General features: G+C 37.0%; 1 protein-coding gene across 1 annotated transcript in view; it reads left to right on the top strand.

The window, feature by feature from the left end:
• The window catches only part of itga10 (integrin, alpha 10), a 56,378-nt gene that overhangs the window by 7,354 nt on the left and 28,142 nt on the right, over positions 1-20,882 (top strand). Inside the window, exons 3-8 of the mRNA XM_051132070.1 lie at positions 2,676-2,787; positions 2,992-3,101; positions 3,202-3,290; positions 12,951-13,065; positions 13,155-13,282; positions 14,446-14,594. Coding sequence (XP_050988027.1) covers positions 2,676-2,787; positions 2,992-3,101; positions 3,202-3,290; positions 12,951-13,065; positions 13,155-13,282; positions 14,446-14,594 — 703 coding nt within the window. The remainder of the gene's footprint in view (positions 1-2,675; positions 2,788-2,991; positions 3,102-3,201; positions 3,291-12,950; positions 13,066-13,154; positions 13,283-14,445; positions 14,595-20,882) is intronic.

The raw sequence follows: 20,882 nt of genomic DNA, 5'->3' as shown, positions 1-20,882 counted from the left end.
TAAAGTAACGCGTTTCCATTAGGTGTATTTTCAATTCACAATTTCAATTTGCTCAATTTGAAGGGTAATGGAAATGCAGCTAGTGCGGCATTGTATCAGTATTTTATTGTCCGAGTTGTGTTGTGGTAAAAATAGCTTCAGGTAGCGTTAGAATCTCACTGGGTGCAACCATTTGATGTCGTTAGGAAATTGTATTCGTCCACAGGCGTCTTCCCATTTTTTTTCTCCTCTTCTTGTTGCTAGGAAAGCAGTGAAGACTTACATCACTTCTCTTGTCACCCTTCGACTGTAAATTACAACCAAACGCCACACAATAGACAGCTTCCATAACATATTTCCGCAAAACTTTGGCGATATTTTATAAATGCCGATTGAAAAGTGTCGCGAAATGACGGCATTTCCATTAACCGATGTTTTCAATTCATTTTTAATTTCAATTTGTGCAATTTGAAGGGTCATGGAAATGCAGCTAGTTTGGCGTTGTATCAGTATTTTTTTTTTTCGGAGTTGTGTTGCGGTAAAAATAGCAACAGGTAGCACCAGTAGCTCACCGGGTGCAACCATTTGACATCATCAAAATAATGGCATCCCCATAGTGCAAAATAGGTATAAAAGAAAGTGGATTTTTAAAAAAATGTAAATCTTTCGTGGGTTTTCTACTTTTTACTTTTCTTACTTTTTTCAGTAAGAGATATCATTTACATTATATTAAGCCATACAAGTATTAATACCTGGGGTTCCCTTTGAAATAAATGACAGAAAGACATTTTCAAGTGTGACTTATTGTAGAATCATCATTAAGGTCATGGGTTGGATTCCCTAAGAATACACAAACTGATCCAAAGTATACCTTAAGAACATATTTCGCTTTGGATAGAGGAAAAGAGTGCAAAACAGGGAAAAGGAGAAATAGGAGCACAAGAGAATTGTGGGAAGACAAGTTTGGTTTTCTGAACATTTTTTGGGGGGGGGAGCATGAATTACAGAGCGCGTCCCATTTGTTCTTTGATCCATATGGATCCCCCTCCATGTTCTCATTCCATTGGAAAGAGAGAGAGAGGATGACAGACTGAAAGAGAGTAACGCAGGCACCCTGTTTGAGGTCTGTGGGGTTTGGTTCTCTGCCTGCCCCCTTTTTGAAAGCCTCCCCCTGCTTTCTGGGTAAACAGTCCTAAGAAATCCACTCAGAGCACAACTTCACCCACAGTGAATGAGACCTCAGTGTATGTTCGGGTCAAAACCCGTATCACACAAAACAGAGAATTAGCCTCAGATAGGTTTCAGTGTTGGGATTATGCTGGGAGTGTGATTGACTGGTCAATCTGTTCCGCAAGGCTGTTTTGGCCAGTGGGGCTGTTTTGAGTTACATTTGCCATGAGCTACAAATCCACCGGTGAACTTCTCCTTCAGCCTCTCTCTCTTTCAGTCATATAAAAGGCAGGTCTGTATGTCATAACAGGGAACCACTATGTTCAGTAGTTATTACGAGCGACGCCCTTCCCTCTCTTTTCCCTCTCTTCCCTTCTCTCTTTTTCTCTGGCCTTTTCCTGTCTGTGTGTCTGTCACTCCATCCGTTCAGTTCATTCATCAACTACGACTGATCTTCACTGCTCTTTTTGTTCACAATGTTGGACACTTGAAAAGCTAATATGAATCCTTCTTGATATTTAGGGGTTCAAGCGCGTAGCGCTGAAATGCTATTGTAATTGTTAGAATGGTCATGGATGAGCTATTTCCATGTAAACTAATTGTAAGTCATAGAGACTTCAAAGTTGGAGGGTTGGTAGTACTCACACCCCCTACAACGTGACCAAGCCTCGCTCCAATTAGCCTGACGGGGGCACTACAGCATTCAAAAGTACAAAATTGCTCGTAACTCCTAAACTGTCAGTCGCAGGCTGAAGTGTCTCATGTCAACTTTTGACTCACCATGGCAAAGGGACGCCAAAGTGTTTGAAGGGGGCAGGGCCACTTTTAGTAAAATGCCTATAACTCCTGAACGGAATAAGATATCTTCGCAAAACTCAGCACACTTGGCTGATCGGAACGAAACCGTGGGCCTTTTTGACTCGGAAATCTGAAAGAAATCAGCCACTGGATGACAGTATCACATTTTTGGAGGGCGTAAACGATTGTACATTGCATGGTTTTCTGCACATACACACTATATTCACATCGTATGATAGACCTCCTCGTTCCGAACAACTATATAACCTCTAGAACCACTGTTGTCAATCAAACCATTTTTTTAATAACTGAGAAGATTTAAAAAACCTACTTTTGCGAACTATTCCTAGGTTTTTCACTCAGTCTGGAAAAAACACCTAGGTCAATAATTATCAAAAACGTGTTGAAATTTACCCTTTGGGAGGCTATAATAGGGCCCTTTAGAAAAGGGGCCTGTCCAAATATACCCAAAAGCCTATAAAGCCTAAACGAAAACTCAAAACTTCATGAAACTCGCTAAGCACATGCAACAGGTGATTCTAAACAAGCATGCAAAGTTTACAAAGTTTACAATATAATCCCTTACTTTAACTTCAATTATATCAGTTTAGTAGAAACTATGGTTACCATGATAAAGTTTTGTAATAGAGGTAGTACTCATCTTTACCTTATCGGACGTGGTATTCGGGAACATTCCTAATTATTTTACTATATATTCTCTCTTTTAGGGCTGTGTGAGTGTTTTAATATTGATGTGAAGAGGCCAAGGATCTTCAGTGGGCCTGAAGATGCTCTGTTCGGCTTCTCTGTGTTACAGCATGAGAACAATGGAGAGAAATCGTGAGTACTTTTTGGTTTTACTTACATTTACAACTAAGTACTAGAAATACCATTTGGATATTACATATGAACACAGACAAGGTTTTATTATATTAAAATGTCATCAGGTGATTACAAACTATAACAAAACAGGCTTATACAGTAAATAAATAATGTTTTGCTGTTTTTGCTGATATTCTGAGTGACTCATTGTTTTATGAACAGAATTCTGGTTGGTGCTCCATGGGATGGACCACAAAATAACAGGAAGGGGGATATTTACAAGTGCATTGTGGGAGATGAGATAAATTCAAATTGCTCAAAAGTGAACCTAGGTATTGGATCAACTCTCTGACTATGAAAATGTACATTTATTGACTGTGTTGTGCTTGGAGTATTAGTTTACAACATGTTTTTGTGTTATTCCCTGTATAGGAGAAAATGCATTTCAGAATATCTCTCGAAATCTTAAAAACTCTCATTTGGGGATGACACTGACCCCTGCTGCTTCAGATGGCTTCCTGGTAAGATTATATTGAAAATTATTAATATAATCTTAATGTAAGATTATAATTAAAAACCAAAAACAACAAATTTTTAAGTACTGACATCACAGCAATATTTGGATTATTCAGTCATGTTTATGTTTTATATATATATGTGAGTAGGCATGAGTGTGTACGTATTTGTGGTATGGTGTGTAGAATGAGTGGTTATGAAATCCCCTACTCTGTCTCACCCAACCACCACCATCTGTCATGACCACCATCTATGTGAATGTGACCACCTGCATAACAGTGGTCACTATTGGAGTGACACATTATAGAGTCAGTGTTTGTCTAGATGGGTGTGTATTCTTGAAAAGATACATACGACTTTCTTTCTTGTTTGGAATAGAAAATTAGAAATTAAGTGGAATGTGCTAGTTACCTGGTTTCATGCAATTAATATGAATGGGGATTGGAGCTTTCAGCTAACTGGTAATTCACTCACCATCAGGCCATCCAAGTTGTAGACGAGTTTCTTTCTTAAAGGGATAGTTCACCCAAAAATGAAAATGTTGTCATTAATTATTCACCCTTATGTCGTTCCAAACCCGTAATGCCTTTGTTCATTTTCAGAGCACAAATTAAAATATTTTTGATGAAATCTGATAGCTCTTTGACCCTCCATAAACAGCAAGGGTCCTACCATGTTCAAAGTCCAGAAAGGCACCAAGAACATCAACAAAATAGTCCATGTGACATCAGTGGTTCAACTGTAATTTTATGAAGCTATGAGAATGCTTTCTGTTGCACAAAAAACTAACAGTTACGGCTGCACCACTGTCGCATGGACTATTTTATTGATATTCTTGGCACTTTTCTGGACCTTGAACATGGTAGGACTCTTGCTGTGTATAGAGGGTCAGAAAGCTCTCAGATTTCTTTACCTACCCCTAAACAGATCATATTAGTACCTTAAAGGTACATTTTAGTACTTTAAAAATACATATTTGTACCTTTTCACTTTGTACCTTAGGGTACCGCCCCAGCGACAGAACTGTACCTTTTTTTCTGACAGTGTTGGGTAAACTAACCCTTTAAATGATAGACTAGAGTATCAATTACTTGTGGATTATTGTGATGTTTTTATTAGCAGTTTGAACACCCATTCACTGCAGAGGATCCATTGGTGAGTCAGTGTGATGTAATGCTAAATTTCTTAAAATATATTCAGAAACAAATTACATCTAGATGTATATTTCCAACATCACAAGATCATATGATTATTAAGATTTTCAGACAGACGTCTAGCCGCTTCATCTTTGTCTGTACGTGTTCACTATTGCAACACTACTCAAGGTTGAACATCTCTGTTCCCTAAAGTGCACTTAAAAGTTAGTCTAAGAAGAAAGAAGTGTTAGTCTGATTTTGTTTATCTTGAAAATGATTCGATTAAAATATCTTCACATATTCCTTAAACCCAAGTCATCTGAAGAGGCATGTTCGCTTTATATGATGAGCAAGTTGGACTTTCTATGGGCAGAATCATTACTTTATTAAGTTAAACATGAGAACCACATCAATTTGTAAATGAAACATTCAGACTACTTTCATTGAAAAGACCCAGTTCAGAACAATGAGTCATTCATAAACTAGATTGTCAGGATTTCCACAGAATAATGTAATTTTTGATCTGCTTCTCTCTCCAAGATATCGTATGAAATTAAAAGGACTGAAATATAGAATACTTTTTGTTGCACAAAAAACTAACCATTACGCACCACTGTCTCATGGAATATTTTGTTGATGTTCTTGGTACTTTTCTGGACCTTGAACATGGTAGGACCTTTGCTGTCTATAGAGGGTCAGAAAGCTCTCGGATTTCATCAAAAATATCTTAATTTTTGTTCTGAAGACAAACGAAGGAATGACATAAGTAATTAATGACATAATTTTTGGGCGAACCATTCCTTTTAATCATAACAGATTTTGAGAAATTACATCAATGGATCATCTGCTGTGAAGGGGTTTCATCAGAATGAGAGCCCAAATAGCTGATAAACACATCACAATAATCCACAGGTAATGTAAGTAATGCAGAAGTGCCTATTTAAGATGTTTTTATCTATTAATCATTGCTTTCAGCCAAAATAAGAACTCTGTATCCATAATATTGCTTTCTCCATGCAGTGAAAAGTTGTCTTGTCTGAATCAGGAGAGAAATATGCACCATTATAGAAGCAGTGAACAAAACAGTCCAAAACAGTAATATGTCTGTGGATTTTGATATAAGAGGACTACATGAGGTGGACATTTTCGACTGGAGGGAGCCTTATTATGGGTTATCTTCTTGTATTTGTTGTACCAAATGTGATAAAAATGCCATAATTATGGATTTGTTTCTTACAAACATGCAGCTCTTCACTTCACAAAACTTTAAAGGGTTAGTTCACCCAAAAATGAAAATGAGCCCATTATTTACTCATCGTAATCCTAGGTGTATATGACTTCATTCTTTCAGACGAATCCAATTGGAATTACAGTGGGTACGGAAAGTATTCAGACCCCCTTAAATGTTTCACTCTTTGTTATATTGCAGCCATTTGCTAAACTCATTTAAGTTCATTTTTTTTCCTCATTAATGTACACACAGCACCCCATATTGACAGAAAAACACAGAATTGTTGACATTTTTGCAGATTTATTAAAAAAGAAAAACTGAAATATCACATGGTCCTAAGTATTCAGAACCTTTGCTCAATATTTAGTAGAGGCACCCTTTTGATCTAATACAGCCATGAGTCTTTTTGGGAAAGATGCAACAAGTTTTTCACACCTGGATTTGGGGATCCTCTGCCATTCCTCCTTGCAGATCCTCTCCAGTTCTGTCAGGTTGGATGGTAAACGTTGGTGGACAGCCATTTTTAGATCTCTCCAGAGATGCTCAATTGGGTTTAAGTCAGGGCTCCGGCTGGGCCATTCAAGAACAGTCACAGAGTTGTTGTGAAGCCACTCCTTCGTTATTTTAGCTGTGTGCTTAGGTTCATTGTCTTGTTGGAAGGTAAACCTTCGGCCCAGTCTGAGGTCCTGAGCACTCTGGAGAAAGTTTTAGTCCAGGATATCCCTGTACTTGGCCGCATTCATCTTTCCCTCGATTGCAACCAGTTGTTCTGTCCCTGCAGCTGAAAAACACCCCCACAGCATGATGCTGCCACCACCATGCTTCACTGTTGGGACTGTATTGGACAGGTGATGAGCAGTGCCTGGTTTTCTCCACACATACCACTTAGAATTAAGGCCAAAAAGCTCTATCTTGGTCTCATCAAACCAGAGAATCTTATTTCTCACCATCTTGGAGTCCTTCAGGTGTTTTTTAGCAAACTCCATGTGGAGAGGCTTCCATCGGGCCACTCTGCCATAAAGCCCCGACTGGTGGAGGGCTGCAGTGATGGTTGACTTTCTACAACTTTCTCCCATCTCCCGACTGCATCTCTGGAGCTCAGCCACAGTGATCTTTGGGTTCTTCTTTACCTCTCTCACCAAGGCTCTTCTCCCCCGATAGCTCAGTTTGGCCGGACGGCCAGCTCTAGGAAGTGTTCTGGTCGTCCCGAACGTCTTCCATTTAAGGATTTTGGAGGCCACTGTGCTCTTAGGAACCTTAAGTGCAGCAGAAATTTTTTGTAACCTTGGCCAGATCTGTGCCTTGCCACAATTCTGTCTCCGAGCTCTTCAGGCAGTTCCTTTGACCTCATGATTCTCATTTGCTCTGACACGCGCTGTGAGCTGTAAGGTCTTATATAGACAGGTGTGTGGCTTTCCTAATCAAGTCCAGTCAGTATAATCAAACACAGTTGGACTCAAATGAAGGTGTAGAACCATCTCAAGGATGATCAGAAGAAATGGACAGTACCTGAGTTAAATATATGAGTGTCACAGCAAAGGGTCTGAATACTTAGGACCATGCGATATTTCAGTTTTTCTTTTTTAATAAATCTGCAAAAATGTCAACAATTCTGTGTTTTTCTGTCAATATGGGGTGCTGTGTGTACATTCATGAGGAAAAAAATGAACTTAAATGATTTTAGCAAATGGCTGCAATATAACAAAGAGTGAAAAATTTAAGGGGGTCTGAATACTTTCCGTACCCACTGTATATAAAAATATGTCCTGGCTCTTTCAAGCTTTATCATGGCAATGTATGGGTGTTTCTCTTCAACTCCAATTGGATTCGTCTGAAAGAAGGAAGTCATATGTGACCCTGGACCACAAAAACCAGTCTTAAGCAGCACGGGTATATTTGTAGCAACAGCCAAAAAATACATTGTATTGGTCAAAATTATAGATTTTTCTTTCATGCCAAAAATCAATAGGATATTAAGTAAAGATCATGTTCCGTGAAGATATTTTGTACATTTCCTACAGTAAATATATCACAACTTAATTTCTGATTAGCCATATGCATTGCTAAGAATTTAATTTAGACAAATTTAAAGGTGATTTTCTCAATATTTAGATTTTTTTGCACCCTCAGATTCCAGATTTTCAGATAGTTGTATCTTGGCCAAATATTGTCTTATCCTAACAAACTATACATCAGAGCTTATTTATTTGGCTTTCAAAAGATGTATAAATCTCAGTTTAAAAAAAATTACCCTCATGACTGGTTTTGTGGTCCAGGTTCACATATACTCACATATACTAGGATGGGTTGAGGGTGAGTAAATAATGGGCTAATTTTCGTTTTTCACTCTCAGATAAAAAGGTACAGTTCTGTCACTGCAATGATACTGCAATGAAAGGTACAAAAGTGAAAAAGTACATCTTTGTACTTTACCTGCCCCTAAACAGATCATATTAGTACCTTAAAGGTACATTTTAGTACTTTGAAAGTACATATTGGTACCCTAAAGGTCCATATTGGTATTTTAAAAGTACATATTTGGACCTTTTCACTTTGTACCGCCCCAGCGGATTTATATGATGTGGATTGTGGATTATTGTGATGTTTTAATCAGCAGTTTTAACACCCATTCACTGCAGAAGATCCATTGGTGTGTAAGTGTGATGTAATGCTAAATTTCTTAGAATATATTCAGATGAAGAAACAAACTACATCTAGGATGATCTGAAGGTGAGTACATTTTCAACATATTTCATTTTCGGGTAATCTATTTGTGGTTGAATTTCTCCTACGCAACCGACTTGAGTTGAGTTGTCTCCCATCTTCCTCAAACTGCGGAAGGTCTGACAGCTCTGGAGAACCAGGCCTGAGACAATTCTATATTTATAAATGTATATAAATATCTATACATAAATGAATTGGTTCATTTGTATGTCAAATCAGTAACCCTCCTCTGTTACTGATTACTTCATCTTGTTTCCCAAATCACAAGATCATATGATTATTAATATTTTCAGACGTCTAGCCGCCTCGTAATTGTCTATGTGTGTTCACTATTGCAACACTACTCAAGGTTAAACATTTCTGTTCCCTAAAGCGCACTTAAAAGCTAGTCTGAGAAGAAGGAAGTGTCTGATTTTGTTTGTCTTGAAAATGATGCGATTAAAATATCTTCACATATTCCTTAAACCCAAGTCATCTGAAGAGGCATGTTCGCTTTATATGATGAGCAAGTTTTGATTCGCCAAACTCAAACAGAACTGTTTTGATGTCTGAAAGTTTTGGTTGAATGGACTTTTTATGGGAAGAAGCATTATTTTAGTAAGTTAGACAAGAGAACCGCATCAGTTTGTGAATGAAACATTCAGACTGCTTTCATTAAAAAGACAGAGTCGTTCAGAAACTACATTGTCAGGATTTCCATAGAATAATGTAATTTTTGATCTGCTTCTCTCCCCAAGATATCATATGACCTTAAAAGGACTGAAATATAGTAGTTTTAAGGAAGTACAACATCCTGATTTGCAGAGAAAAAAAAAAGGAAATCATGTGGGTTTGGAACGATGTAGATGATGAAAACGTTTTCATTTCTGAGTGAACTGACATATATGGAAGAATGGATTGATGGATGTAGTGGGAGAAAAAGACAAAAACAAGCTAAAACCTCACCTGACCCAAAACCTGACCAGAACAGTCAGTCTTGCTCTTAGTATTCATGGCTTCAGCCTCTAAAATTCTTTTACCCGCACACACGCTAACTCTTCCACACACACAAGGCTTTTTGTGTCGGGCAAAATGCAGCGAACCAGATCAGTCCAGTTCTGGAGCCGCTCTGCTGTGGCTTTGGTGGAATTGCTGGGTGGCTTTCGCCAGTAGTCAGACTTTTTATGAGAGCGAGCGAACGTTTCGGCGGAGGGAGTCTGGCTTTGTGCGCTCAAACAAAAATATGTTTTTGTGTGTGTGTTTGTGTGACAGAGGGTTAAACAGAGAGCAAGTGAGTACAGCTTCTGGGATGGAGTCACACATAGTTCACCGTGGCGTATGCCAACTAAAACTAGCGCTCACAGCACGGATGTAATGAACCCCACATTGCAGATTCAAGTATCACTAACCAAATCGTCTAATTGAATGTACCTGTTTGAAGATTTGCGAGTCTGTGTTTGTTCCTTTGGTCAGTGCTATAACAGGATAGGAATGTGACTCAAGCCCTTTGTAATGACAGGCCGTGGAAAAGCCATAGCACCTCTCACCCTCATCGCCACTTCAGTTCTGTCTCTCGCGCTCATTCTGTCCTTTTTCCTTTCCCTTTTCTCCATCCTCCCATCCCTCTGTTACAGGCCTTCATAATAACAGGGTGGGGAGTCGCAGAACATTTACCCCCCTTCGGTCTAACCACTCCTTCCAAACCCGTCTTTCTTTTGTCTCATTCTTCTTCTTTCAGCTCTTGGTATGTTTTCTTTCTCTCTATTCTTTGCCTCACCAGTCCTCACAATGGTTTTTCAGGCAAATAAATGGTACTCTTTGAAGACTACTATTTTATGTGTTTTTTTGCCCTTCTCCCCCCATTCCCTCAAAGTACGTTTAAATTGCTTCATTGCAGGAGCAGCCGCCAACTCTGTTAAAGCATTTATGACAATATCAACAGTTCTCCATATCGCTGCTTCTCATTCTTTCTTTCTCCTCTCAGTCTTCTCTTTCTAACCCATTGTGGTGATTATATCCAAGAAACGAAAAATCACAAATCTTCAATTTCTACAGAGAAAGAGACCCAAATAATCCCACTTTTAAGTTTCAGAAGAGACCTCAACAATACCTGAACTCTGTTCAGACTAATATGATTTCAATATGACCTTTTACAATTATTTATTGTTTTATTTATTCTTTTAAGAGAATTATTTGAGAAAAGTTCTGATAACTTAATGACACTATCATTCAAAAATGGGGTTGGTACATTTTTTTAATGTTTTTATGTTAGAAGTCACATATGCTCATCATTCTAAAAAATGCTGGGTTGTTTCAACCCAACTTTGGGTCAAATATGGACTAACCCATTTTTTGGGTTAAAAATTTCATTAAGAAATTTAACCCAACAGTTGGGTTAGTCCATATTTGACCCAAAGTTGGGTTGAAACAACCTAGCTTTTTTTTAGAGTGAAGGCTCAATTATTTGGTCAAAAATACAGTAAAAACATTTTTAATATATTTAAAAATATAATTTATTCCTTTGATGGTAAATCTGAATTTTCAGCAGCACATTCTAAAAAATCCTGGGCTAAAAAGAGCCTAGCGCTGTGTAAAATATGGACAAAATGTAGTTGTTTTGACAGTTGTTGAGTGGTTGCATTAAATGTTTAACCAAATCTTCTGGGTAGTTTTATTTAGCTTAACTATTGCTTAAAAATTACTATATGGATGTTTAAAATGAACCCAAAATTTGTAAATGAAAAATTTACAAAGAGGCACCAGCAATAATCGAAAGGTGAACATTTATTAATACACTCTACAAAATGCTGGGTTAAAAACAACCCAGCTTGGATTATTTGGCAACCCAGTGCTGGGTAAATATTGGACAGAACACATTCTGGGTTATTTTATTTAAGTCAGCTGTTGTTTAAAAGTTATTACATTGCTGGCTTAAAATGGACTGGAACTTACAAAAACACACACAGAATTACTAGAGACAACAGCAATAATCAAAAGAAGAACATTTGAAGAACAATTTGAATACAATATATATTACATACATTTGAACTCGTTTAACAAGCATTTTAGACATAAAAAATGTAACATTTAAAAGTAGCATTTTGATTGTAGTGTATTAACCGTTCTCTGTAATCGCTTTTTACTGAAATAGCGCTAATTCTTGTGCCGGTGTGACGCCGAAATTTGAGAGATAAGGGCTGCTGTTTGCCGGGCTAACTTTGAACTTCAGACCGCAGCCTTGCGTTTCAGCTTGAAGATGGCATCACTGACATTAGAGAACATATTTTAACATCAAATTAAATTAAACTCAATATTATAAAACTAATAAAATCCATTTATTTTATGCAAGGCAGAAGGCATTTCCATTATGCAGTGACCGCTGCTGACGCAGCTGACTGACATCTCGTCCTTATGTTGCGTTGCCTAAAAATAATACAATTTACAGCACAGTAAAGACTTATATGTATACAAACCTTTATTTAGCTGAAGAAGTGCACCACATAGGCAGTGCTGAGAACTGTAGAGGTCTTAAAAACTGTGCTCTGATGGTTGTATCTCAGCCGCTGGGTTGTTTCGTTAGAGACAGGCTTTGCAGTGGTTGGGTAAAAAAAATATTAAAAACAATCCAATAAAATTACCCAATGGGCTGAACCTAGCTTTTGCGTTAAACAAATAACCCAGCATTTTTTAGTGTTTAAAAATGTTATTATTTAAAATATGTTATTATTTAATTATTTATTTATTCAACTTATCAATACATTTTAATTTATTGAATGTATTAATACATGTTAATTTCTAACCAATTTTTTTGGTTCGTTTTAAGCAAGAAATATAGTCATTTTTTTTAGCAATAGTTGAGTTAAATAAAACTACCCAGAAGGCTGGGTTAAACATTGAACCCAACTGCTGGGTCAAAACAACTGCAATTACTGCAATTACTCCAGTCTTCAGTGTTACATTATCCCTCAAAAATCATTTTAATGGTGCTCAAGAAGCATTTCTTGTTATTATCAGTGCTGAAAACAATTGTGCTGCTTAATATATTTTTTTTCAGCATTCTTTGATGAATAGATAGAATAGAAAAGTTCAAAAGAATAACATTTGAAGTAGAAATCTTTTGTAACATTATTAATGTCTTTCGTGTCACCATTAAAATTGATATCAGTAATAATTTCCTTACAAAAATTGTGCTGAGCCCAAACTTTTGAACGTAATTATCCTGCCTAAACATTGAAACTTCTGAGCAATAAAATATTCCTCTGTGCTTTTTCATGACCACTTTCTCTTCACTTTTTGCTTTCTTTCTATTCCTTTCCCCTACTTTCCCTGGTTCACTTCACTTCAGTAGATTTTATTGGTCTGACCAGCACATGCCGCTTCCCACAAGACATTTGTCAGAAAAAGGCCCAATACCAGACTTAACATTCACACAGAGAATTTAACATGCAATACTAACAAAATTCCTGATTTGTGCACGTTCTGAGTGAATGCTGTTCATAATAATTGTGTAAGGTACCAGTAATGTAAGTATACAGGTGGTACTACAGATGCTGAATGAGAACTGTATATAAAGACTTTCTCGTTGTAATCTTTAGGCCTGCGCTCCACTATGGTCCCAGGAATGTGGTACATCTCTGTTCAGCACAGGAATCTGTGCGTCTGTCACCAATGACATGGAGCCCAAGGAAGTCATTGCACCCACTGCCCAGAGTGAGATAAACATCCTCTGTCCATCTGACCTGCTGGATTGAATGAAACAAATGCATTTAACTGAACTCCTTTTGTGTTTGTTTTTACAGGATGCACAACATACATGGACATAGTCATTGTTTTAGATGGTTCTAATAGTATCTACCCCTGGTATGAGGTGCAGAACTTCCTTAGCAACATTCTCAGCAAGTTCCACATAAGCCCTGAGCAAATGCAGGTATGATTTTGTTTTCATAATAAATTATGTAGCTTAGGGGTATTTCTTTGTGATTATATATGTATAAAAATGCTTTCTAGGCTTGAAAATTTCTTGACAATTAGTACAAGGTCATGAAATATTGTATGTATTATCATTTATTTGCAGCTACGATGTATTGCTTAAGTTAGAAATCAGAAGTTATAAACCTCTTCCATTTCCTATCCAGTCATTACAAATGAATTGAAAAAGTAATGGAAAAATCGTGGAAATTCATTGGTCAGAATGTATGCATAAACATTCACCAAAGTGAGGGGGCAAAATCTTTACTCTCAAACTGTGTTTTTAGATACCAGAGACCTGGCTAAGGTTTTGACAGATATGTACAACTGCCTTTTAGCTTTAAATCCTGTCATCAGCAGCTCCAACACCAATCTAGCTTTGATGCATTGAGCCAATATGAGCGACTATGAGGAACAGAACCGCAAGCCAGTCCGCAGAGAGAAATGAGCCCAAACAGAAACAGCACTGGCAGGCTGGGGAAAATAAATGACTATATTAATGCGAATAGACAGAAGTTGCGGTTTCTAGAGGAGAAGGACAAAGGGGACAGAGTTACAAATGTATGAATGTATGCAGTGTCAAACCAGAATATGATAAAGAAAAGATGGACTGATGGATGCATGGATAGATTAATGGATATGTGCGTATCTACATTCCTGGCATGTGTTTTTTTATAATGCGAGTTATTTAAGGCAGGCTGGGGGCAACACAAGGTAAAAGGAAATTCCTCTGGTTTGCGGAGCATTTTTTGCTTAGACAGATTTAGGCCTTCATGTTGGTGGAACAGAGCACACAGTGCAGATGCCAATCTCATCTACATCTCATTTTAGAGTTATCCACTCTGCACAAATTACTGCTGCTATGTGATTTACAGCAAATTACCTCAAACATTAGCTAGACCAAATATGAAGAGCAACCTCTGAGGGGCCCTCTGTTTACAAATAGCACAACCTCTAGATTCAGGCTGTTGGTTGAGACAATGTTACATTGTTGAGCAGAAACGTCTTTCTAATTGTTTTAATAACATGTTTCTGTATATAAACTGAGATGGGAGAAATGTTACCATTAGAAATCATATGCATCACCTATGTATGTATTTTACTGTTTGTGACTGTTTGTAGGTAGGTGTCCTGCAGTACGGGGAGATCTCGGTCCATGAGTGGTCTCTCAGGGACTATCAGACAACACAGGATGTGGTTGAAGCCGCCAAGAACATTAGTCGTCAAGAGGGACGTGAGACCCGGACCGCGTACGCCATCCAAATGGCCTGGTATGATGACCTTCTTCTCATTCAAAACAAATGTAGCTTGGCCCACTCTTTTACTCCTTTATATCTGACCTTTCCATGATCCCCACCACATCCAGAGATAATGTAAAGTATGTAGCATAGTTGAGCCTATCTGGTCAATAGTGCCTTTGTTTTTATGTTGATGTTTTTGAAGGTGCCTCCTCAGAACTGTAATTCCATTCCTTCCCCTGAGACTCTTATGTACGAGCAAAAAGTTGTTTAAAAAAACTCCTATTCACTTCACTCTGTGTCCCGTTCACACTCTCTCCATTCCTGTAATGTCTGCCTCTGTCGTTCTTCTTTATTGGTATCCCAATACCAGATCCCTCTAACACACACGTATACACACAAATGTAGGACACTAAACATAGCTGGCACTTGCTGACCACGAAAGCAAAGGCTCACAAAATGAAACTCGTCTCAGATTTATAGTGACTGCTAGGAAGAAACTTTCTACTGTCTGAAAATGAGATTTGAACAATCCAGTCTAATTAAAGTCAAGCTATGAATTTTAAAGGGGCCATAGCATGGAAAACAGAATTTCATTTGATATTTTGAAATTTAATAATAACACAGAAATATGTTTATTGTCATGATAATATTGCATTAGCATTTTAATAGGATTGGAAACCAAGAAACTGTTCAGAACCAGGCGTAAAAAAAAAACCAAGTGACAATACTGCTGTTGAATCTGCTATTGAAATATACTGCACAACCAGTTTAGTCTGTTTCCTGAAAAAATGACTCTTGTGAGTTTGTTTGTTTCAGTGAATCAACAAAATAAATGTACAGTGTGACCAGCGTAATCTGACTCCTGAACAAATTACTCTTGTGAGTCGGTTCGTTTTAATGAATCAACAACATGTACAGCACGACCAGTGTAGTCTGATTCCTAAATAAATTACTCTTTTCAGTTGGTTTGTTTTAGTGAATTGGCAACATACATGTACAGTGCAACCAGTGTATTGTGATTCCTGAACAAAAAACGTTTATGAATCGGTTATTTTAATGAATCAAAAACAAAAAGTTCAAACAGTTTAGTTTGATTCCCGAACAAAAAAGTCTCATGAGTCAGTTCTTTTTAATGAATCGACAATATACATATACAGCGCAACTGGTGTAGTCTGATTCCTGAGCAAATTATTCTTGTGAATTGGTTCGTTTTAGTGAATCAACAGTGTAATCTGATTCCTGAATAAATAACATTTATGAGTCAGTTCATGTTAATGAGTTGAAAACAAACATGTACACTGCCCTCCAAAAGTTTGGAAACGCCCTAGAAAAGTGGGGTTTTGGACAATATTGGCATGAATCCTTTTTAATTTGTGATAATTTTGCACTGATAAGGGACAACACAAACTAGGAAGACATATTTTGTTATATAAACAGTTTATACATAGAAAAAGGTAAATTTTCGATTAATCAAAATATCCACCATTAGCAGCTATTACAGCTCTGCATAATCTGTGCCTAAATTCATTGTATTCTAAATTTAAGATATTAAGGTGTGCTGACCCAAAAATCTTTTAAAAACCTGGGCCAAGTTTAAACCAGTCACCAGGCATCACAGCTGGCAAAAAGGCATGTGTGACTTTGACATGTATATATTGCCATTATTATGTAATCAAAATGAAAATTATTATTGCTGGACTTCAATGATAATGTCAAGTAACTTTAATGTATTTGCACCAAAAAATGATAAATATTTATGCTGATATTGTCCAAAACCACACTTTGCCAGGGGTGGTTCCAAACTTTTGGAGGGCAGTGTACAGCGCAACCAATGTAGTCTGATTTCTGAACAAATGATTCTTGTAAGTCGGTTCGTTTTAGTGAGTTTCCTGAACAAATAACTTTATGATTCGGTTTGTTTTAATGAATTGCCAACATACATGTACAGTGTGACCAGTGTAGTCAGATTACTGAACAAATGGTGTTTATAAGTTATTTTTGTAAATCAAAACCAAACAGTTCAAACAGTTAATTTTGATTCTTTTTAATGAATCGAAAATATACATATACAGCGCGATCGGTGTAGTCTAATTCCTGAACAAATTACTCTTGTGAGTTGGTTCGTTTTAGTAAAATAACATACAGTAAATGTACAGTGTGACCAGTGTCTGATTCCTGAAAAAACAACTCTATGAGTCGATTTGTTTTAATGAATCAATAACATACATATATGGCGCCACCAGTGTAGTCTGATTCCTGAACACATTACTCTTGTGAGTAAGTTCGTTTTAATAAATTGACAGCATACACGTACAGCGTGACCAATGTAGTCTGATTCCTGAACAAATAACTTTATGAGTCGGTTTGTTTTAATAAATTGACAACATACATATACAGTCCAACCAATGTAGTCTGATTCCTGAACAAATAATGTTTATAAGTTGGTTATTTTGGTGAATCAAAAACAAACATTTCAAACTGTTTAGTTTGATTCCCGAACAAAAAACTCTCATGAGTCAGTTCTTTTTAATGAATCGACAGCCCATTCGTTTTAGTGAATCAACAGTGAATCTGATTCCTGAACAAATAACTCTAATAAGTCGTATATTTGCTCCTGAACAAATTACGCTTGTGAGTTGGTTCGTTTAAGTGACTCAACAACATAGTGTAAATGCATAGTGCGACCAGTGTAGTCTGATTCCTGTACAACTAACACTTATGAGTCAGTACATTTTAATGAATCGAAAACATACATGTACAGTGCAACCAGTGTACGAGTCGGTTCATTTTAATTAATCAACAATATACATGTAAAGCACGACCAGTGTAGTTCCTGAACAAATAACTCTTATGAAAAAATCTAAAAAAATATGTTATTGATTTATTGATTTAACTACATAAATGTACAGTGCAATAAGTGTAATGTGATTCCTGAACAAATAATGTTTATGAGTCAGTTCTTTTAGTGAATCAAAAACAAACAGCTCAAACAGTGTAGTTTGATTCCAGAATTTGTCAGTTCTTTGTGAAATGAAAACGTACAAGTACAGTGCAACCAGTGCAGTCTGAACTCTTAATGATTAACTAATTATTTTTAGCAAATCAGATACATAGAATACAAACTATGTAGTCTGATTCCATAACAAATGGCTCTTGTGAGCAAATGTTTTTAGTGAATAAAAAACATACAGCACAAATGCGCAACCAGTGCTCCCCCATTCCTGAACAAATGACTCTTTTGACCTGATTTTTTAATAAATCAGAAACGCACAGTAAAACAGTATAGTCTGATTTTAGATTGAATGACTCTTATAAACAAGTTATTTTGTGAATAAAAAACATAGAACAAATGTAGTTTAATCCCCGAACGAATGAATCTTGTTAGCTGTTTCTTTTAAGTGAATAAAACAACAAGAAAGATGCTCAGGAGTCTCGTCTAAAATCTCTGTTAGTGCCAAACACCCAGTCCTTCATTTTGTCTTGCACAGAAGTATTTGGACCTTTTTTAGCTGTTTATACCAGGTTCTTCAGCTCTCTTACTCAGTGAGAGTTTGTTTATGTGTTTGTGGTGCATTTCTTTGTGTTTCTACACAGTTAAAGAGTAATTTAAGACTTTCCACTCTCTGTAAGGCACACATTAGACAGACACACTCTCTCACGGTAGATGAAGTGATAGCAGTACTTGGCTGAGGTGAGGAAGGTTGTCATAACATTCAGGTTTGCTGATGGAGAGAGAGAGTAGAAGAGCTGGCTCAGCAGAGCCGCAGGTGTGGTCAACATCCAGTAGACGCAGCCTTCGCCCGTGCAGCTGTTCAAACACATGACCATGTTCATACAGTACATTCACACACACTAACATGAACGTGAGAGAATTCAAATGTTGTAATTAATTCAAACTCACAGTAAAATGAAAGAGAGTGCGAGTTAAAAACCACATAAGTCCAGATGTAGCACTCAATAAAAGCACAGCAGCCTTTAAATAACACCAGCCCCAGCAATTAACAGACTTATTTGCTCAAATCACTTTCCCTGCAATTTTCGTTCTTTCTTGCTTTCTTTCATGCTTGCTGTCTTGCTTTCTTTCTTGCTTCCAAAAGTAATACACTTCAACATGCTGTTAAAAAGAGAACTGATAACTCTTATTAGCATAATAGTTTAAACAAATCTGATTAAATGTAATGCTTTCTAATGTCGAAATTTAATGTAATGTTTTCTGACACTTAATTGCATGTTATATGAGTCTGTTCAAAAACAGATTATGTTATGTTTTTATTGTGTTTTATTGTGTTAGTTAGCTGTATTTTTTAGTTATTTTTAGTTTATTTTAGTTATTTGTTTTTGCAAATGAACTCTTCATATACTATAGTTTAAATGTATATTCAGTGCAATTAGTTGGACTTAAATGTGTCACGATATCTGAAGGAGGACTCAAAAGCAGAATGAGTTGTGACAGTTTATTTACAGAATGATAGACAGGACAAAAGAGAAGGTGAGGAGGGGAGCAGTGCACGGTCCAAACAATAGGCGATGACAAGAGACAGGGGCAACAGGTAGAGCAAGAGTGGCCGCTGGGTCCAACCCAGGATGGCAAAGGACCAGAGAAGGCAGCACAGCTGGAGGCTAGATGTTAGCAATGGTCCCCCCGACAGGAACACAGGGTATAGCCGCTCCACACACGTGCTGTCACAGGCACTGCACAGGTCTGGCTGCATTGCAGATGAGGAAGCAAACCAGGAGCTCGGCACACTAGGGGAGCAACCTAGGGGAGCACATGGCAGACAACAACAAAGACAGAGCCATGTGCTCAGACACAACACAAACATAGAAACATGAAACAAAGACAACACAGACAAGACTGTCAGGGGAGAACCCTGACAAAATGTGCTTAATGGACCTACTTAAAGAAATAGTTCACCCAAAAATGAAAATTGCGTCATCGTTTACTCACCTCATGTCGTTCCATACCTGTATAAGTATCTTTCTTATGTTGAAAAAAAAAAAAGATATTTTGAAGAAATAAACAGTTGTTGGTTCCCATTGACTTCCATAGTAGGGAAAGACATACTATGGAAGTCAATAACTATCCCTTTAAGTAGGATTTATGTACACCTTTATATGCAATTTCATAATTAATTTTACTGTCTTAAATATTGTTAAAGTGTACTGTCAAATGTACAGACATTTATGGTAAACTAAAATGTACTTTAATGTAATTTCTATTGAAGCCATGTATGCCATGTATTTAAAAATATTTGTATTACAGATTTGTAATAATAAAGTTGCAATTTAGTAAAATATATCAACTGTAGTTACTGTTCAAATTTCATTTAAGTACTTAAAGTATAACTTTGAATTTGTCATTATTACAAAATAAAGCAATAAGCCCCGTGAAGCTGTGGTTGACAGTAAATTTATAACAGCTAAGGGGTGTTGTTAGGCACAACGCAAAGCTGTTATAAATTTACTGTAAACCACGGCTTCACGGGGCTTATTGCTTTTATAAAACGCTATTTCATATACGTAGTAAGACAAAATAAAACATAGCAAATGAAGTGTAATGATATAAATAAAAACAGTATTCTTCCACCAAACAATGTTGTTCCTCACAAACAGTTGTGGTTGCAACAAAGTGATTGCCAAGCAACACACAGAAGTAAACAATGGTGTATGGCCACGTTCACACTGTAATTTTTTGGGATTGACAACTGCATTTACTTACAGGTGTGAGTCTTGAAATGTCTCTTACGTTACGGAAAGTTTTGTTTTTTACAAGGGTTCGTGCTTGCTTGCTTTTTAAATCCCTTTAAGAAGTCTTCAAAATCACTAAAATCCCACTGAAACATCTGCATAACAAATTCTGTATCTTTCTCGTAATCAAGAATTTCTTCAAGATTTTCTCCCTCACAGCATCCTGTGTATAAATATCTTCACGGAACAAGCATTCTTCTCCATCATTAAAACCTGCTCTCTATTTTTCACACACCACATCAAAACAATGCCTTGCTTTTTTGTCAGTTCTCCTTTGTCCCTCTGTGTGGAAAATCAGATCGCTATTTACCTTCTCATGTGATTTTGATTCCATCTCAATCAAAGATAGTACGTTCAGAATTATTTTATTTTCACTATTGTTTGCTTCCTTACTATAGTACATCTACCGTTATTCTACTCTCCACTCCTTCTCCTATCCTGCTTTCACTGGATGTGATTAGTCGTAAGGCTGCTGGTTGTTTTTAAACTCTGCACTCTTGCGGGCAGCCACATAGTTATATTTAGCTAGAGTCTGGACGGCCGCCTGAAAATCACTAAGTTGACTAACGC

The sequence above is a fragment of the Labeo rohita genome, chromosome 16, assembly GCF_022985175.1.
Source record: "Labeo rohita strain BAU-BD-2019 chromosome 16, IGBB_LRoh.1.0, whole genome shotgun sequence".
Lineage (NCBI taxonomy): Eukaryota > Metazoa > Chordata > Actinopteri > Cypriniformes > Cyprinidae > Labeo > Labeo rohita.
The sequence above is the reverse complement of the archived record's forward strand: the minus strand, read 5'-3'. Positions and strand labels throughout refer to the sequence as shown.